The sequence below is a fragment of the Chaetodon auriga genome, chromosome 12 (assembly GCF_051107435.1).
Source record: "Chaetodon auriga isolate fChaAug3 chromosome 12, fChaAug3.hap1, whole genome shotgun sequence".
In the NCBI taxonomy this organism is placed as follows: Eukaryota; Metazoa; Chordata; class Actinopteri; order Chaetodontiformes; family Chaetodontidae; genus Chaetodon; species Chaetodon auriga.
The window spans coordinates 14,596,893-14,612,364 of NC_135085.1; the positions used below are offsets into that span (position 1 = coordinate 14,596,893).

Below are 15,472 nucleotides of genomic sequence, written 5' to 3' on the forward strand. Positions count from 1 at the left end.
AACATTTAAATAAAGCGGGATTTATTTGTTTACACATCAGAAGTATCAAGGAGGGGATATGGCCAGGACCTTACCCCACCTCTCGTGTACACGTAATGTAAGCTTCTCATATTTAGTACACTCCCTTAATGTGAGATAGGTATTAAAAAAAATAATATTAATTAAACCTCACTTGCAGCAATGGTTGACTCTCAAGCAAGTAATTCTACCTCTTTTCTCGTTTGACTATGAATGCCTCCCATAATGTCTTTACACAATATACTGGTTTAGCTAACTATTATTAATACAGTGGCAGCTTGTGTCGAAACACAGCCAGCTGAAGTTAGCCAGTTTAGCCGGTTCACCCTGTAGTCACCGCAGGTGGCTGCAGGTCTTGAAGCAGCTGGATCCTACTAGCCAAATGTCAAGGACTTAGGTATGTGATTTTGCTAATACTGAATAGCCATTTTACAAACAGTGTCGTAGTTATCAATAAATACATAACGCTATTTCTACCAACTACAAGTCTAGCTAGCTAGCATAACATGCTAATAATTACCTAACAGTATTGCAAATTTAGCGGTTAAATTCAGCTAATGCTAGCCATTTTTTGCTGACCGACATAAATAGCAATATTGACAAACTTCTAACAGCTAAATATGCAAAGGTTCACATGAGTTGTTATGAGTTTATTTATGTTGTATTGCTACAGTGTAGTAAGAAAATGTCGAAAAAACAAAATTTGAATTTTATTCCTGTGAGTTTTCATAAGAGTCATTGACCAACAGCAGTCACCAATATAATATATATACTATAGCGGGTCACTTTGTGGTATCAATTGTTGATTGTAAAACCTAAAAACTAAGAAATATTTTAAAGCGTTTAGTAAGCATGGAAAGAGACGAAATACAGCCTTTGTAGAAATGGTTTTTAGGTGGTGCTTTTCTGTGAAGTTAATAAAACAAAAACTTGTCCTCACTTTTGTAATAATTGTGTACAGTCAAACCATCTGTGTTCATGGGTGCTTTGAAACAGGAGGTTTGATAATAAAACATAAAGGAAACAAAGAAAAACAATCACAAATCGAGGCCGTCTGGGACTTTCTGAACTCCCCCACAAAAAGGCGCTGTAAGTTGGCTCGTTGGTCTAGGGGTATGATTCTCGCTTAGGGTGCGAGAGGTCCCGGGTTCAAATCCCGGACGAGCCCTGGTTTTAACTTTTAGAGAAAAAAAAAAAGTAACAATGGTTTCCTCCTTCTTATAGATAATGATCTATTGGTCAGCAAGTGAAACAACGACTGATAAGCAATGTGCTTTCAATCAGCAAGACAGAAGTAACAGAAAACCAGGATGTGCTATACTAACTGTCTTGGCAAGGGGGATGGATTATGCACCACGACCAGGCACAGGAGAGAAGGTAAGACACAAAGAAGTAGTATAGTATCGTAGGATATACAGGTCCTTTGTAGCAATTTCTCTGTGGGGATCAATAAAGTTGATCAGTCACGTTCTTCTGAATCTGAATCTGAAAATGAATGAGTAAAATAAAATAGATTTTACAAGGTGGTATTTTGATGACACATTTTCGCTGTTCCCACTGTATGCATAATATAGCTAGAAAATCTTTTGTCACTGAATGACAGTTCATTAAAAGCATTCATTAAGGAAATGCATCACGCTTTCATTATTTTGAGGGATGGCCGAGTACCTTAGAGGGAACAAAAAGCATGGAGAAGTGGTACAACACACATAGAAGGCTTTCGGGGTAAAATAATTGACCCCGACGTGATTTGAACACGCAACCTTCTGATCTGGAGTCAGACGCGCTACCGTTGCGCCACGAGGTCTCATACCTCAATTTTAGAATGAACAGTATTTGAACAGGATCGAGTGTGTGATTTTCCAACGTGTTATTTTAGAGGGACACATATAAGTAGACCAAAATGTAGAGTCATATTAGAGATGTTTTTATAAATGTGGCCTCACAAAAGAAAGGTGTCATGTCGGGCGCGGTCTCATTGACTGTGATATTATCATTTTTGCCACGTGGTGTCTGTGGCCGGTTAGCTCAGTTGGTTAGAGCGTGGTGCTAATAACGCCAAGGTCGCGGGTTCGATCCCCGTACGGGCCAATAGCTTTTGTGATGGCAAATCTGCTTTTAACAGTCAGCTGAAATGAAATTAAATGAAACGTGACGGATGATTTGATATAATGATTTTGTGCCTGTGAGTTATCCATTAGCGTGCACGAATAAACGTTACCCTCCAGTTACTGCTGCAGCAGGAAGAAGGAAATATCTGGATGCATAGTAACATGCTATCCGAAAAACAACCCAAAAACCTGTGACGCATTTGTCTCGATATCGGTTCTTCCAAGGGATTGAAGTGTGGCGTTGGTGGTATAGTGGTTAGCATAGCTGCCTTCCAAGCAGTTGACCCGGGTTCGATTCCCGGCCAACGCAGTGTCTCTTTTTTCTCCTCTTTTCTCTATTTCATGTTATGTCAGTGATTTGCCACTAGGCTGTGCATCATGAACATCACTGTTAGATATGTACAGGGCTGTAGCTTGGAATGTTATAATGCAACTTTTTATATTATACTATATTATAATTAATTGGTTAAATGGTTTTCTTTTTTTTTTTTTTTCAAATGAATCTGTCTTTTCATTTTTACCAGAGTAATTAAATGTGGAGAGACATGTGACACTTGATGACTTACTTAAAATATTACAGAGAGACTGCAACAATAGGGATAAAATTATGTTATCACATTTGTTTTTTAATGTATATAAGATAAGATAAAATAATCCTTTATTGATCCCTCAGAAGGAAGCAGCACAGGGACAGAATAAGTAAAGATAAATTGAGAAACGTAAAAAAACAATAATTAAAAGTGTGGAAAATAAGAATAGAATAAATAGTAACAAGAGCAATTATGCTGAAAAGTTATTTGATTATCTCGGCCTTTTGTCTTTGAGCGATGGAAAATATCCCAAGACCCACATGTATTGAGAGAACACAGTGCTAATGACCTCAGAGATGTTGGATAGATGAGTATGTGTCATTAACTAACATTTGTTTTTATCGCTTCACATGTAACGGACTGACGTACTGACGGCTCATGGTGCGGTGCTTGAAAGAAACCAACCATTATGTGAACACCAGAGACTTTGTTTTGTTTTGAAAGCACAAAAATTACAATAACTCAATAGGTATGCGTTGCATATGTCACACACACACACACACACACTCACACACACAAACACATGCGCTCCATATCACCAGCACTGATTAATAATAGATGTAGACATCTCGAGAAGATGATAGAAGAAGTTTACCTGCTGAACAGAAAATGTGTCACTGTTTCACCGCGACCCGGTAGGTTCATTTGTTATCCTGTTCACCAGTGTTTATCCTACTTACCCTCTTTTTCCCTCTGTTGCCATGGATATGCTATTCCTATGGCAACTGTAGGCCTTTATGGATGGCCTCGGGTCCCCACCGTAGAGGACTCTGTGAACCTTTCGTTACACATTCCCTTCAAGCTCACAGACAAATCACACAAGTAGCATATACTCCAACTCTGTCTCTCTAACTGTCGCCCTCTCTTTCTTTGTCTCTCTGTCCCCCTCCTTCCTCTCTTTGTGCTGTCCCTGTAGTCATACTGCTGCGTCTCACTTTTAAGTCCTTGATGCACGGCACGTGTCCAAGAGAGCCACACAGCTCTTTGTGTACATTTTTCCTAAATTATACTCACAGTGTACACAAGATGCCAGTACTGCTCGGACGAGCACAGTGATCAGATTTGTACCGTGCGTATCGCTGTCATAAGAGTCAGCGCCCCAAGCTTTCTAATTTTCGGTGGCAATGGAAACCAGAGCTCCATCTTTAAAGATGCATGAGACGTCTTGAGCAGTGGAGAACAGAGACGGAGGCTCTGCCAGAGAAAGTGTTTCTGTGTCAGAGAGAGTGAAAGAATGGGAGGGGTGAGGCTCATGCAGATGACAGGGAAGTGGCCAGTGGCAGCGAGGGCCCAAGTCGAAGCAGAGTGCAGCGTCGGGACACTGTGTGTGTGTGAAGGGCAGGTGGAGGGCCTCCACCTGCTGAATGAACCCCGTCAGCGTCGGGGAGTACCATGGGCTACGGGTGGGCTCAGCCCTGCTCAGCATTGTGGCGGGCTGCATCATCATTGGGGTGTCCAGGGAGTGTGATGCTGATGCTGTAGGAGGTATCTTCCTGGGAGCAGGGGGCCTCGGTGAGTGTGGGTGAAACTTTTTGGGAACTACTGACTTAGTTGTGGTAAAGATTTTTAGTACCTGTCAAAAGTCATTGGTTGAGCCCCTAAACCCATATATTTTTGTAGTGTCACTGGCTATTGATGGGAGATTAGTCAGTGTAATTGTGGATTTACCTTAATTTTCTGACAGGACTGGAGGTCCTGTTCCTCTTTAAGGTCTTAAAAAACATACATAGCATTGTTTTATTGCCTTGATTCTTGATGACTTCCTAATATTTCCTAAGATTTCAACCTGTTGACAATAATGACAATGCATAAGTTTCAGACCTGTATCAGGAAGTCGTGGCTAGTTAAAGGCGAGTGAAAAGATACGTTTTTATCTTTCTTTAGTGAGTTGCTTCCCTGACATCTATAGGTGGTGTGTTCCAGAGCTTTTGGGCGTTCCAGAGCTTTTGGGCGTTCCAGAGCTTTTGGGCGTAATTGACAAAGGCTGCATCCCCACTTTCCTTCCGGCTGTTGCCGACAGCCTCCAATATACCACCAGCAGATGATCACAGTGTTCTTAAAGGGAAACAGTGAAATTTGATTTAGCGACGTATCTTGCTAGCCTGGTAAGGGCTCTGCACACAAGGAGGAGGACCTTAAAAGATCTGTGGCCTGTGACATTTTCCACCCATCGTTCTTGAAAAACACACCATGTGATCATTTGATACAACAGTGTAACTGGAACCAGCTGACAGCCTGACGAGTTGTCCTGCCACGATAAACTGCTTTCCTGGAGAGAAAGAGCAAAGGGCAGAGCTTTTGATCGGAGGAAGACAACATGTGCGTGCATTGTTAATGTGAAACATATTCTCACTGACGACTTGATCAGCTTTCAATAGTTAATTTGCCTTTTGAACGTATACAAGAATTTGGTAAATCAAAACTGTGTACAGCATCCTGACAGAGACACTCGCTCTGGCAGCACTCGTGCAGCTAAGTAGCATCTAATTATGTGTTTTGGGGCTCATGTGCCTTAATGCCTCCTCCAACACATTGGCTGACTAATGAGTATGAACAGAGTGTTCTTGGCAGATTCCTTTCACTCCCTCTGCAGTTTCATGACATTTTAAGCACATACATGCATCACCGCCACCCCCAGGACCTGCCAGGGTTTAATGCCAGCTCCTGTGGCTTGTAAGGGAAATCAATAACTGTGTTGAATTGGAGCAGAGTGCCACTGAGAGGCACACAAGCCCCACGGTTCAGATATTACTTTATACTTTGAGTTGAAAAGGGAAAATCATCACACTGTATCTGCTATACTAAAAATAATCTGAAGGCTATTTCATCAAACAGTCTCATTGTTTGTCGTGGTGTCTGCAGGTATGTGAACCTCTGTGAAAAGGAGTTTTTCTACCTGCTGGTGCGGCTCCGGCAACCTGTGACACTGAGCAAATGAAATTAGCAGATTGCAATAAATGAGAATATGCAAGTGATTAGTTTTATGCTTCTCCACCAAAGTGAAATTTGATATCCCTTCATTATGAGATTTTTCTTGCTGTACACAGTATTTTCCTCTTCTACTGGCTTTCCTTCAGTCTGTGCAAATTCAAGGAGAAGAGTGAATCTGATTGATATTTCTTTTGAACCCTGTGACAAATATTCACACTGACAGTGCAAATAATCTATTAATACATCTCATTCATTCAACCAATCATTACTAGGACACTATTTAAAGCAGTTTTTTTATACCATTCATCAAATTAATTATGCAATCTGCTTTCCAGGCCTGCTCATATCAATCTACCCCTTCATAAAAGCCTGGTTGAACATCAACCATATTCTTCCATCCTTCGGTAAGTTGTTCAGTATTTTCATTCATTATTAGAAAATTTAATTCAACTACACCTTAAAATCATTGTTTCAACACACACTATCATGCTGTGATGAACATTTTGCAGGAAACTTCAGAGTGCACCCAACACCTGCCAATCCTGCCCCTGATCAACCTGTAGAGACCCTAAGAAGAGAAGGTGAGTGTGTGTGTGAGCCAAGCAGCTATCATATAACATTCAGAGGTAACGTGTTCGCTTTGCTACTTGATATTGAGCCATCAGGTCCATGTATGTTGTTTGTTAATAACAAATCTGACACCTGCAGAGCTAATAATCAACACCTGTGAGAGAGGTCTTGTGTCTAGGTGGTTGTTGCAGAGCATCTGCCGCCTCTCTAACATCTCATGGGGTGCAGTTGAATATTAAAAAATGGGAAGCTTTCTACTTTCATAACCACTTTTTTTTTTTACCTAGCTGGAAAATATTATGAGATCAAGGAAAACCGTACAAGAGAAAAGGGACGCTGTGCTGAGAGAATGTGACAAAGTGGCATAAACATGTAACACCTTGGAAACATTTTCATATACTGTAAATGTTAGTTCAATCAATGCATCACACAGCAATGCACTGTAATTACTGTTTGTTGAGCTACTTAATGAACAATCTTACCACGTTTTTCCTATTTCTTAGGATCTTGTCTCCTCTCTCCTGCCAAACGTCATAGTGCGACTTAGCCCTCAGATTTCCACAGACTGGTGAAACATGTCAGTGCAGTGCAGTGTGTTCATCTGCTCTCTTGTGCTCTTTGCAGGGACTCAGAGTCAACTAAACCTGGAACGTTCTAAGAGTCGAATGGGAACCTTTGTGGAGGGCGGACCAATGGCGGACACCAACCCAGAGGAGGGGTATGAGACCAGTATTATGTCCTGTGTATTGTCTTCATATGCAATGAATGTGGATTAATGATTTACACACAAGAGTGTAAGGATGAGCAGGATGTGGAACTGACATAAATGCCTGAGACTTTTGAAGTCACAAACTCAGCTTTTGTCATGCACAGGATGTATGAAAAAGTGAACATTTTGCAGATTTATTCAGTCTGAATGTTCTCTGAATACAGTGATAAAAGCGTAATGTGGGCAGCGATACATTTCCTCCAAAGCATATAAAACTAATCTAAAATACTGCATGAGAACATTATTCTTAGTAGAAAAATATGAGATACTCATGCGTGTAAGAGATGAACACACAGGCGCTTGTTCATGCTCAGAATCATGCAATGTATGAAGATCAGGTCATTATTAATTCAAGTCCTGCCTCTCTGGCAGGTTATGAGCTCTATGAGATCCAGCAGGGGTCAGCACATGGCCTAATTTTATTCTCATTTTACATACCACCTACCTATTACTCACTCACATTATCAGTTTCCAGTTTTTGCAGAATAAGCATTTATTTGAGTTGTGTGATCACATCAGCGTCACACGTTTGTTCACTGTGTTTAATGTTTACCTTCAAGGGGCCGTGTGAAATGTGAGCGTTGTCTGTCAGGAGCACAGGCAGACGTAATGTGTCAGGAGACTGCTGCTCGTTTTCCATCACTTACCGAACCACATTTGAATCACTGGAGAGACAGATGAAAAAAACATATTTGTTGTTTAATTCCATTTAATTTGTAATGTTCTATTATTTTTACACTGCTTTCAACCAGACTTTGTCACATGTCAACAAACACTGCAGGAATGTCTTTGAACGCATCGCACATTCTCCTGTAAATGCCCAGAGATGAATTAACTGAAACTTAAGAGACCTTTAATTGCACATTTTCTAGTCCATAAAACTGCCTGTTGACGTTGGAGTACCCTCATCTCATGGAACAATCACTGTCACTCACTATGGTGACACAGGTCTAAGGATATGACGCCCTGCCCTCCACTTCAAAGCAATGATTCAACCTACGGAGCTCATTTTGGGCTGTGAGGCAATCAAACACTGCCAGGCATGAATTTGATTGATTGATTGATCGACCTACGTGATTTGGTGGCTAATTAATTGCTTTTTGAGGTTTTGTCCAGTAACCATTTTTTATGCCATAGTTTAAAAGACAATATAATTTGGTGACATAAAACATCTTGAGATGCTTAAAACTTATTTAAATTCAGGGTTAAGGTAGCGTTGGGTGGTTTGACGGTCTATAACTGTGCGACGATAGAAATGTGTCCACCGGTGGAGTGTATGCAAACATGTAGTATTGATATCAACTCTAAAACAGTTATCATTACAGATGAGTCCTCCACCTGCTCCTGCATGCAGGCACGCGTCTGACACATAAGAACGCGTCTGACATGTGCTACATGTGTGGAAGAGCACCTCTAAACAATGTCCCGATTCTGCAGACAGAAGTTCATATGAATTTGCTGAATTTACCGTTTCCATAATATGAAATGACACATAATGTGACAGAAGACTGTGGAAATATCACCCACCCCTAGTTTAAGGTATAGACATTTTTTATCACAGCAGAACTGTCAGAAGAATAGCCAACAAAACACTTTAAGTAAGAACATTTTTCCACCTTTATCGCCTCCTTTTCAGAGTCACTCTGATGTTTTTGCTATGGTAACCCAGATACTGGATCAGTTTCAGCTATGTCAGATTAGATCCAAACAATTTTCTTTTTTTTTTTCCTTAAAATGTTTCAGTTCAGCTTTATCAGACCAACAGACAGACACAATATAACATGTCATTCTGTGGTGTGTCGCAGGACATCTTCAGACATGCCGGATGTTTTATCTCGACGGAAACTTAAGCAGCCGCCCTCCGATCAAGACCTGCCATGATGTCATCTCGTGACCTAACTGACCAATATACCAATCTTCATTAGGTTTCTTTCAAAAGTGGGACAAAAGACGCTGAATTTGAATCTTTCTGATTCATTATTTTTTCGGTGTAATTGTTGTACCTGCTGCTCTTGTTTGTTGAGATCACGTCGTGATGTTGTACTTTCGTTGTCTAATAAACATCTCCAAAGATGCATTTGAGATTGTAAGTGCAATACCTCCATACTTCCTGTCACTGAGTGAAGCAAATTAAACCCAGCGGTCCCACTTGTGTGCAGCTCATCTCATCATCGCACAATGTTCTCAGCTGGCAATTAAGAAATTATTATGGTCGTTATGTGATGAAGCGGCTCGTACACTGTTCAGCTCAAGTTCTCCTGCTTGCATTTGTCAGGAGCGAAACAAATTGGAGTACATGCATGTGCACAGAAACACACATGCACACACACACACACACACACACAGACAAATAACTACTTCCTTTGCCTGCATACAGTGAACTGCACCCCCGCAGTGAAACATAATACACTGATATTCAGGACAGCATGGGCAGAATGGCTGCTACATGGGAAATGGCATGGGGAAGAACGCTGTGCTCTGACAAAAACTGTGACGTGCTGTGAGGCTGAATAATGCAGGCAACGGGAGCCCAAGCAGTCTGCGGCGCCATGATGACAACCAGCAGTTTGATTGTCAGGCCTCAAATCACAATGCCGCAATCCCACAATCCCTCTGTGTCCGTAGGGAGTGCAACAATGGATACCCAGAAAAGATACAGACCTGGTCACCTATGATGCCAGCATGCATTTGACAAAAAACCCTGGACCTCATCTTAAAACCACAGCTGGGAACATTTAAAGAGTCACCCCCCGTTTCTTTCCTCCCAGGTTTGAAGGTAATATTGGTGCCATTTTATAATAGAGCAAATCTAAAGGATTTATAACTAATTTTATAACTTACAGCTCATTAATGGCTAACACATCATTTAGTGATGCTTGATAACAAGCTATCAGCCCTTAATCAGCTGTCGAGTTGCCTGATGGTGTTTCTCCTCCTCCAGCAGGACATTGACTTTGTTTTTTAAGCCATTTAAATCATCTGAAAGACCCTCTAATGGACTGTTTGACCTCTGACTTTCTGAGCCCTCTATAAATGATAAATTAACATTTAATTACAGATGACCTACTAACTTGCTTTGATGGCTCATGAGGCGATTCTTGACTGTTTATTCATGACAACATTTATGACTGCAAACCTCTTGGATTATAACAGTTAGAAACTCATGATGACCCTTAATTAATGAGTTATTAATGGCTCAACAACCAGAGAGAGTTTGTACAACCTCAAACTGATGACTATTAATTGATTTTAAGCCATTAGTTATAACTTATGAACCTTTTATAGAGTTCCTTATGTATTATTATATACATATTATTTAAGAGCTGATGATGAGGAAACAGCCATCAGAGGGTTGATGTGGTAACAGCCTGTCAGTGATTGTGAATAAAACACCTTTGATTTAAATTTGATAGACGAAATCAGATTTAATGTCAAAAGAAACTGAAATTATTAAAAATGTTGCGTGTTCCTCTTGAAGAATGAGCAACAAGTAAGTGAAGGTGAGCTGGTGAGCTACAGGCAAGGTACAACACACACACACACACACACACACACACACACACACACACACACACACACACATCAGGTTGAGCACTGGGAAAGGATGGATCGGTGAGGAGGACGTAGGTCAGTCGCGTCCGGGGGGGAGGCGAGGCTCAGCGCATGAAATATGACGACTTCACAGCGACTGCCGGGGAGGTGCAGCGCATATGTTAGCGGGTTCCCTCCATTTCCGCCGCAGGACGACCTCTCAGGTGCTCTACGTGCGTCTCGGTCCACATCAGGAGCAGCGCGCGGTGTTGCGTCTGCGTGTCAACACGGAGGAAATGCCATCTCACCTCAAGTGATCTTCCCTCTGCCCTCGGATCTGTTGCTCCTCAGCAGGTCGGATCGCCTTTGCTCTGTTTCTGCGCCCACTGATTGAGCGACTGTCATGACTTGTGCCCTCAGGAACGTGAAGCTACCACAATTGGATGAAAAGCGCTCGTTTGGTGTTGATGCGTCCTTTCAGCCTCTCAGTATCTGCACCCGGTTATTAGACTGGGACTCACCGTGAAAATCTACTGATGAAACAATGGAAAGACCTTCAGTGTGTCGGCATCAAGGGTGAGACTGTTTTAATTTCACACGGATGCAACACATCAGTGCAGTGAGCAGGCATTTAAACGCGCTCTTAGCGGAGCCTAGTTCATACTTAAACGTACTGTTTGCAGCGCATATTCAGGCTCATGGATTTCCTCTTGTGCACATTTACATGAAAAAGATAATTTCCCCCTCTCTTCATTTGCACTGTGTGCTCTTGAATGGGGGGGTGCATCCATGCTGGGAAGAAAAGGCTGATTTGATTGCAACTAAACACTGAAATGCTTTCCCCAGTGGCCTAGCTGGCAAGGATGAAGCAGCTGCAGTGCGACTGCACAGATTTGACTTTCACAAAACAATACAATATGAACAACGATCCCCACTAACCATGTTAAACGTCAAAGTAACAGCTCAGGACCTTTTTAAAAATGGCGATGCAAGAGTCACAGGGTGCACGCATCTCATTTATACTGAGGCTTAGTTAACATGTAATTGAATAGTCAGATTCCCCATTGATGGTGCAGTGAATACCTCTCAACTGTTGCACTATTATTGCTTATTCCACATGTATTTCACATGTTACACCTTGAATTCAATTCTGAATAAAACAAGCACTATATATATATTATAAAAAAGGACAGTGTTCTCGTCCTTCCACTTATGTGAGACAAGCTTCTGGTGACTACAGTTAGATGCCAGCTGTGTCTGGATACAGTGTCGCTCAGTGTATTCTGTTTGTAGGTTATCAGACGTTTATCATAACATGTCGGTCCACAACGTCTCCTGGTATTTGTAATTTCTCGGAGTAGCAAGGCAGAGTGATGAATGTTCAGAGCTCAGTGATGGATTACACAGGCTGTCTCTGGGGGGGACGCTTCACTTTGCCCACCATGAATGAGTGCACTTAAGAGTGGCAGAGTTTATTTCCTTCCATTGTCTGTATCTCTAATCCAAACTTTTACAGCTCTCATGTATTGTCATTTTCAGACAAAGATGTTTCCTGGCTGTGAATTTCTTTAAACATTGCCATGGGGAAGAGCTCGGGCTGAGACACGGGGGGATTTGATACCACAGCGGAAGAGCGAGCCTGGAGTTGAAGACATGGTCATCTCTGACAGAAACACCAGCACCTCTGTACCTAAAAAGGAGCCGCAGAAGAAGACGAGGAGGAAGTCTCGCCCTCATGGCCTGCCCTCTCCGGCACTCTGCTGCGCCTGTGGCCTATGCATCATGCTGGCTGGACTCAACATCACCCTGGTGGGAGCGTTCGCCTTCAGCACACTGGTGCCTTCTGCCAATCCCCCGATCATCATTGGACCTATCCTCCTGCTGGTGGCCTTTTCCTTTTTCGGGGCCTGTTGCGTGTGCAGCCGCCTCCCCCCTCCCCACAGCTCACGGAGGTCTAAGGTGGGCGGCAGGGGCACGGGGCTGATGGGACATGGCGGTCTGGCCGGTGGGGCAGCGTTTGAGATAGAGACCAGCGAGCACACGCTGCAAGATACCACAGCTGTGCAGCTCAGCCCCACATCCTCTCCTGGATCATCCCAGGCATCCAGCCCTGAGAAGGAGGCTCCAGATGTGGCCCTGCCAGGGCCCTACAAGCTCTTCACCATGGAGCCCAACGGACCCTCTTCTGTTTCCGCAACTGCAGTCTACTCAGCCTCCACAGCAGCAGGAGGGGAAGTTAAGCTCACCCTGCCACGTGAAGAGGTGGTCACCTAGCAGCACAGAAACTCTTCCAAGGCTGGAGCGCAAGCAGTGTAAATATCCTTCTGGGCTGAGGGCTTGCTGAGTGTGATCGTGTCCTCTAGTTTACGTGGTGCCATATTTCTGGTTGTGACAAGTTGTCGACAGTATGCTTTTGGTTTTCTTGCTGTGCAGCCAGCTGGTAGTTAGCATGCCAAGTTAATGAAACATCCAAGTATTTGTGGATCGTAGGTTTTGGAATTCAAATTCCTACCTCTCTTGTGCTGTTTTTCTACAGTTCTTCGTTCTTAACGTGGGGCATTATGAAGAGTTTCCATGTAGAAATCAAACTAAGTGTCTCAAACCATGCAGATTTATCCTTCACTGTTACTCTGGTTCATGGAAACTTCAGCCGTCAGCAGTGATTCCAGAGGGCTCGCCTGAAGAATGTGATCGTTGATTTGTTCTTAAAACGTAAAGATTAGATGTGAAAGGTCGTTAGTGAACTGTACAGGTACATTTGTAGTGACATTTGGCATTTTGTGTGCTGTTCTCAGCGCTGAACTTGTTTTGGGGGCATAAAATATTATAGGTCACAGGGGTCCCAAAGCAATATGCTCTCACCTGAGATTCAATTCTTGGCATTTATAGTTCTTTTCACAGGTAAGTGATTACAGTTACAGCCAATACATTTGTAATGAACTATGGTGCACATAGAACAGTGTGTTACAGGACGTTTACATGCACCTGTGTACAACGTTTGATTGTGCAAGCATTATCAGTGTAGTTTGCCAAACCTTTGTCATCACACCAACATTAACACTGTGAATACTGTTTCCCACCGTATTTGTTGAAAATAGTTGCAACTCAAGTCACAGTTTTGAGGTCACGTGGATGTTTTCAGTGATTTATAAACAGTGTAATGCAGTTTGGGTCATGATCCAGGTGGAGTAAGGCCTTACCTCACTATAAGGCATAAAAATGTGTCCTAATGATGATTTTGTCATCGTGAAACTGAATTTATTGAATTTGAGTTAACGTTTTACAAATGTGAACATGTGAATTTCACAGTATTGAATTCTCGTTTTTTAACGTCTGATATGACAAAGCGTAACCCGCGCTGGACCCAGCATACACAACAAGGACAAGTCAAGAAGCCTGACAGAGTTTAGATATTCAGATTGCATAAAAGGTACCTGTTCCCCATCACTGTGATGTCTTCGTGTCAGTTGCGAACTTGACTGGTCAAACGAGACATTCAAACCCCGATTTCCTTTGAAAGGAAAGTTGCCTTAGACTGAGATATCAGGATCAAACTAATGAGGGCTATAACAGAATTGCACAATAGCATTTTTCTTCAGAAAGCCTTTGTTTGGCTCTGGATTTCTGGTCCATATTGTTAGGAAAGCTTCACCGAGTTTTTTGTAACACTTTATTAAAGTGCACATGTTCACCACAACTAGTTGCTTATTTGCATGCACATTAGTAGCATATTGGCTCTTTATTGTAATGACTAATAAAGATCCATTATGCATGCATATAAGCTACTAGTTAATGGTGAATATTTGTACCTCGATACAAAGTGTGACCTTGTTTATTTGTGGATGTAACAAATGCATGCAAATGGATTAAATGTTTCATCTCAGAAGTTTCTAAGTTGCAGCAGGAGAGTGAACTCCTGCACACAGGTACAGTCCAGTGAGCAGGAATTTCCCTTATACAGTATTAACCTTCATTATTTGTGATACAGCTCCTCAAAGGGACCAGTTTTTCTGTCAAAGCTCTCTCTCTCTTTCTTGTGCCAAATCAGAGTGCTGAGCTAATCTTTTTGCATGTTCAGAGAAGTGACTCATGGAAATGCAAACACCCTGTTGTGAAGTGTTGGTGTTATCTGTGTATTTTAATTTGTGTAGCACTTGAAAATCTGAAACAGGAAGAAGATAGAATATTTTTGTGAAGATTATTATTTGTTTATTTGAAAAGTAACTGATCCAAATGTGAATCCTTCAAAAGATATAAATAAAAAGGCTCTTTCAGTAGATGCTGAGTTCGTTCATTATGTATGTGTGGTGTGACACCATCTTCTTGCTAGATTGCATTTTGTGAAGTGAAATGAATAAATATGGCCAGCTGGATTTGACACATATTAAAATGTCAAATAAGTTGTGTGATCTTGTAGGATAACAGTTGTTTCTTGGGACGTGATCATCTTAACAAGCATTGTTTATTCCTGGAGGGCGTCTGCAGAGACTCTTTTGCAGCAATGAAGCATAAATCTTTGCCCACAGATGTGTCAGGAAGAAGGTGTTAACCTAAGAACAGCCAAACCAGCCTCCTGTACTCCTGAGGCAAGGTTCCTTCCAGGGCTGCATCTATTAATACAACTAAGTATTGACTGACAGCAAAATAAACTAGAAAAAGCAGGATATCCTCTCATGTGAACCAGAACCAGTGAATCTTTAGTATTTTAGCTTGACCAACAAATTAAACAATCATTTCTGAAAATGGTCTAAGATCTAAGACTGGCTGGTTGTAAATCTGGTCTAAAGAAGCACACATGAAATGCTCTCCCATCCCTTAACACATCGCACTAAGATGGCCTTGAGTCAAGAACTCAATATGCTCATGAGTGTTTAAAGCTGCCACAGGAGGGCGTCAGAGCTCCATCTATATGTTCTAGAGACGTTACATAAAATGTGGCGTTTTATATTAAG

The 15,472-nt window shown here is 41.9% G+C and overlaps 2 protein-coding genes and 4 non-coding genes across 6 annotated transcripts; 5 read left to right on the forward strand and 1 right to left on the reverse strand.

The window, feature by feature from the left end:
- Nucleotides 1–1,114: 1,114 nt before the first annotated feature.
- trnap-agg (transfer RNA proline (anticodon AGG)) lies at nt 1,115–1,186 on the forward strand. The gene has a single exon. It is a non-coding gene; the product is annotated as a tRNA-Pro (tRNA).
- Nucleotides 1,187–1,753: 567 nt separating this feature from the next.
- On the reverse strand, nt 1,754–1,825 carry trnaw-cca (transfer RNA tryptophan (anticodon CCA)). The gene has a single exon. It is a non-coding gene; the product is annotated as a tRNA-Trp (tRNA).
- Nucleotides 1,826–2,035: 210 nt separating this feature from the next.
- trnai-aau (transfer RNA isoleucine (anticodon AAU)) lies at nt 2,036–2,109 on the forward strand. Its single transcript has one exon. It is a non-coding gene; the product is annotated as a tRNA-Ile (tRNA).
- A 258-nt stretch (nt 2,110–2,367) lies between these two features.
- trnag-ucc (transfer RNA glycine (anticodon UCC)) lies at nt 2,368–2,439 on the forward strand. Its single transcript has one exon. It is a non-coding gene; the product is annotated as a tRNA-Gly (tRNA).
- A 1,644-nt stretch (nt 2,440–4,083) lies between these two features.
- Nucleotides 4,084–8,886, forward strand: kncn (kinocilin). Its single transcript, XM_076745068.1, has 5 exons — nt 4,084–4,231; nt 5,986–6,054; nt 6,160–6,231; nt 6,845–6,938; nt 8,795–8,886. Exons 1-5 carry the CDS (start codon nt 4,084–4,086, stop codon nt 8,868–8,870), a joined length of 459 nt encoding a protein of 152 aa, XP_076601183.1. The 3' UTR covers nt 8,871–8,886.
- A 1,682-nt stretch (nt 8,887–10,568) lies between these two features.
- Nucleotides 10,569–14,797, forward strand: tmem275a (transmembrane protein 275a). Its single transcript, XM_076744023.1, has 2 exons — nt 10,569–11,096; nt 12,060–14,797. The coding sequence occupies exon 2, from the start codon at nt 12,174–12,176 to the stop codon at nt 12,792–12,794; it is 621 nt and encodes a 206-aa protein (XP_076600138.1). The 5' UTR covers nt 10,569–11,096; nt 12,060–12,173; the 3' UTR covers nt 12,795–14,797.
- Nucleotides 14,798–15,472: the final 675 nt, after the last annotated feature.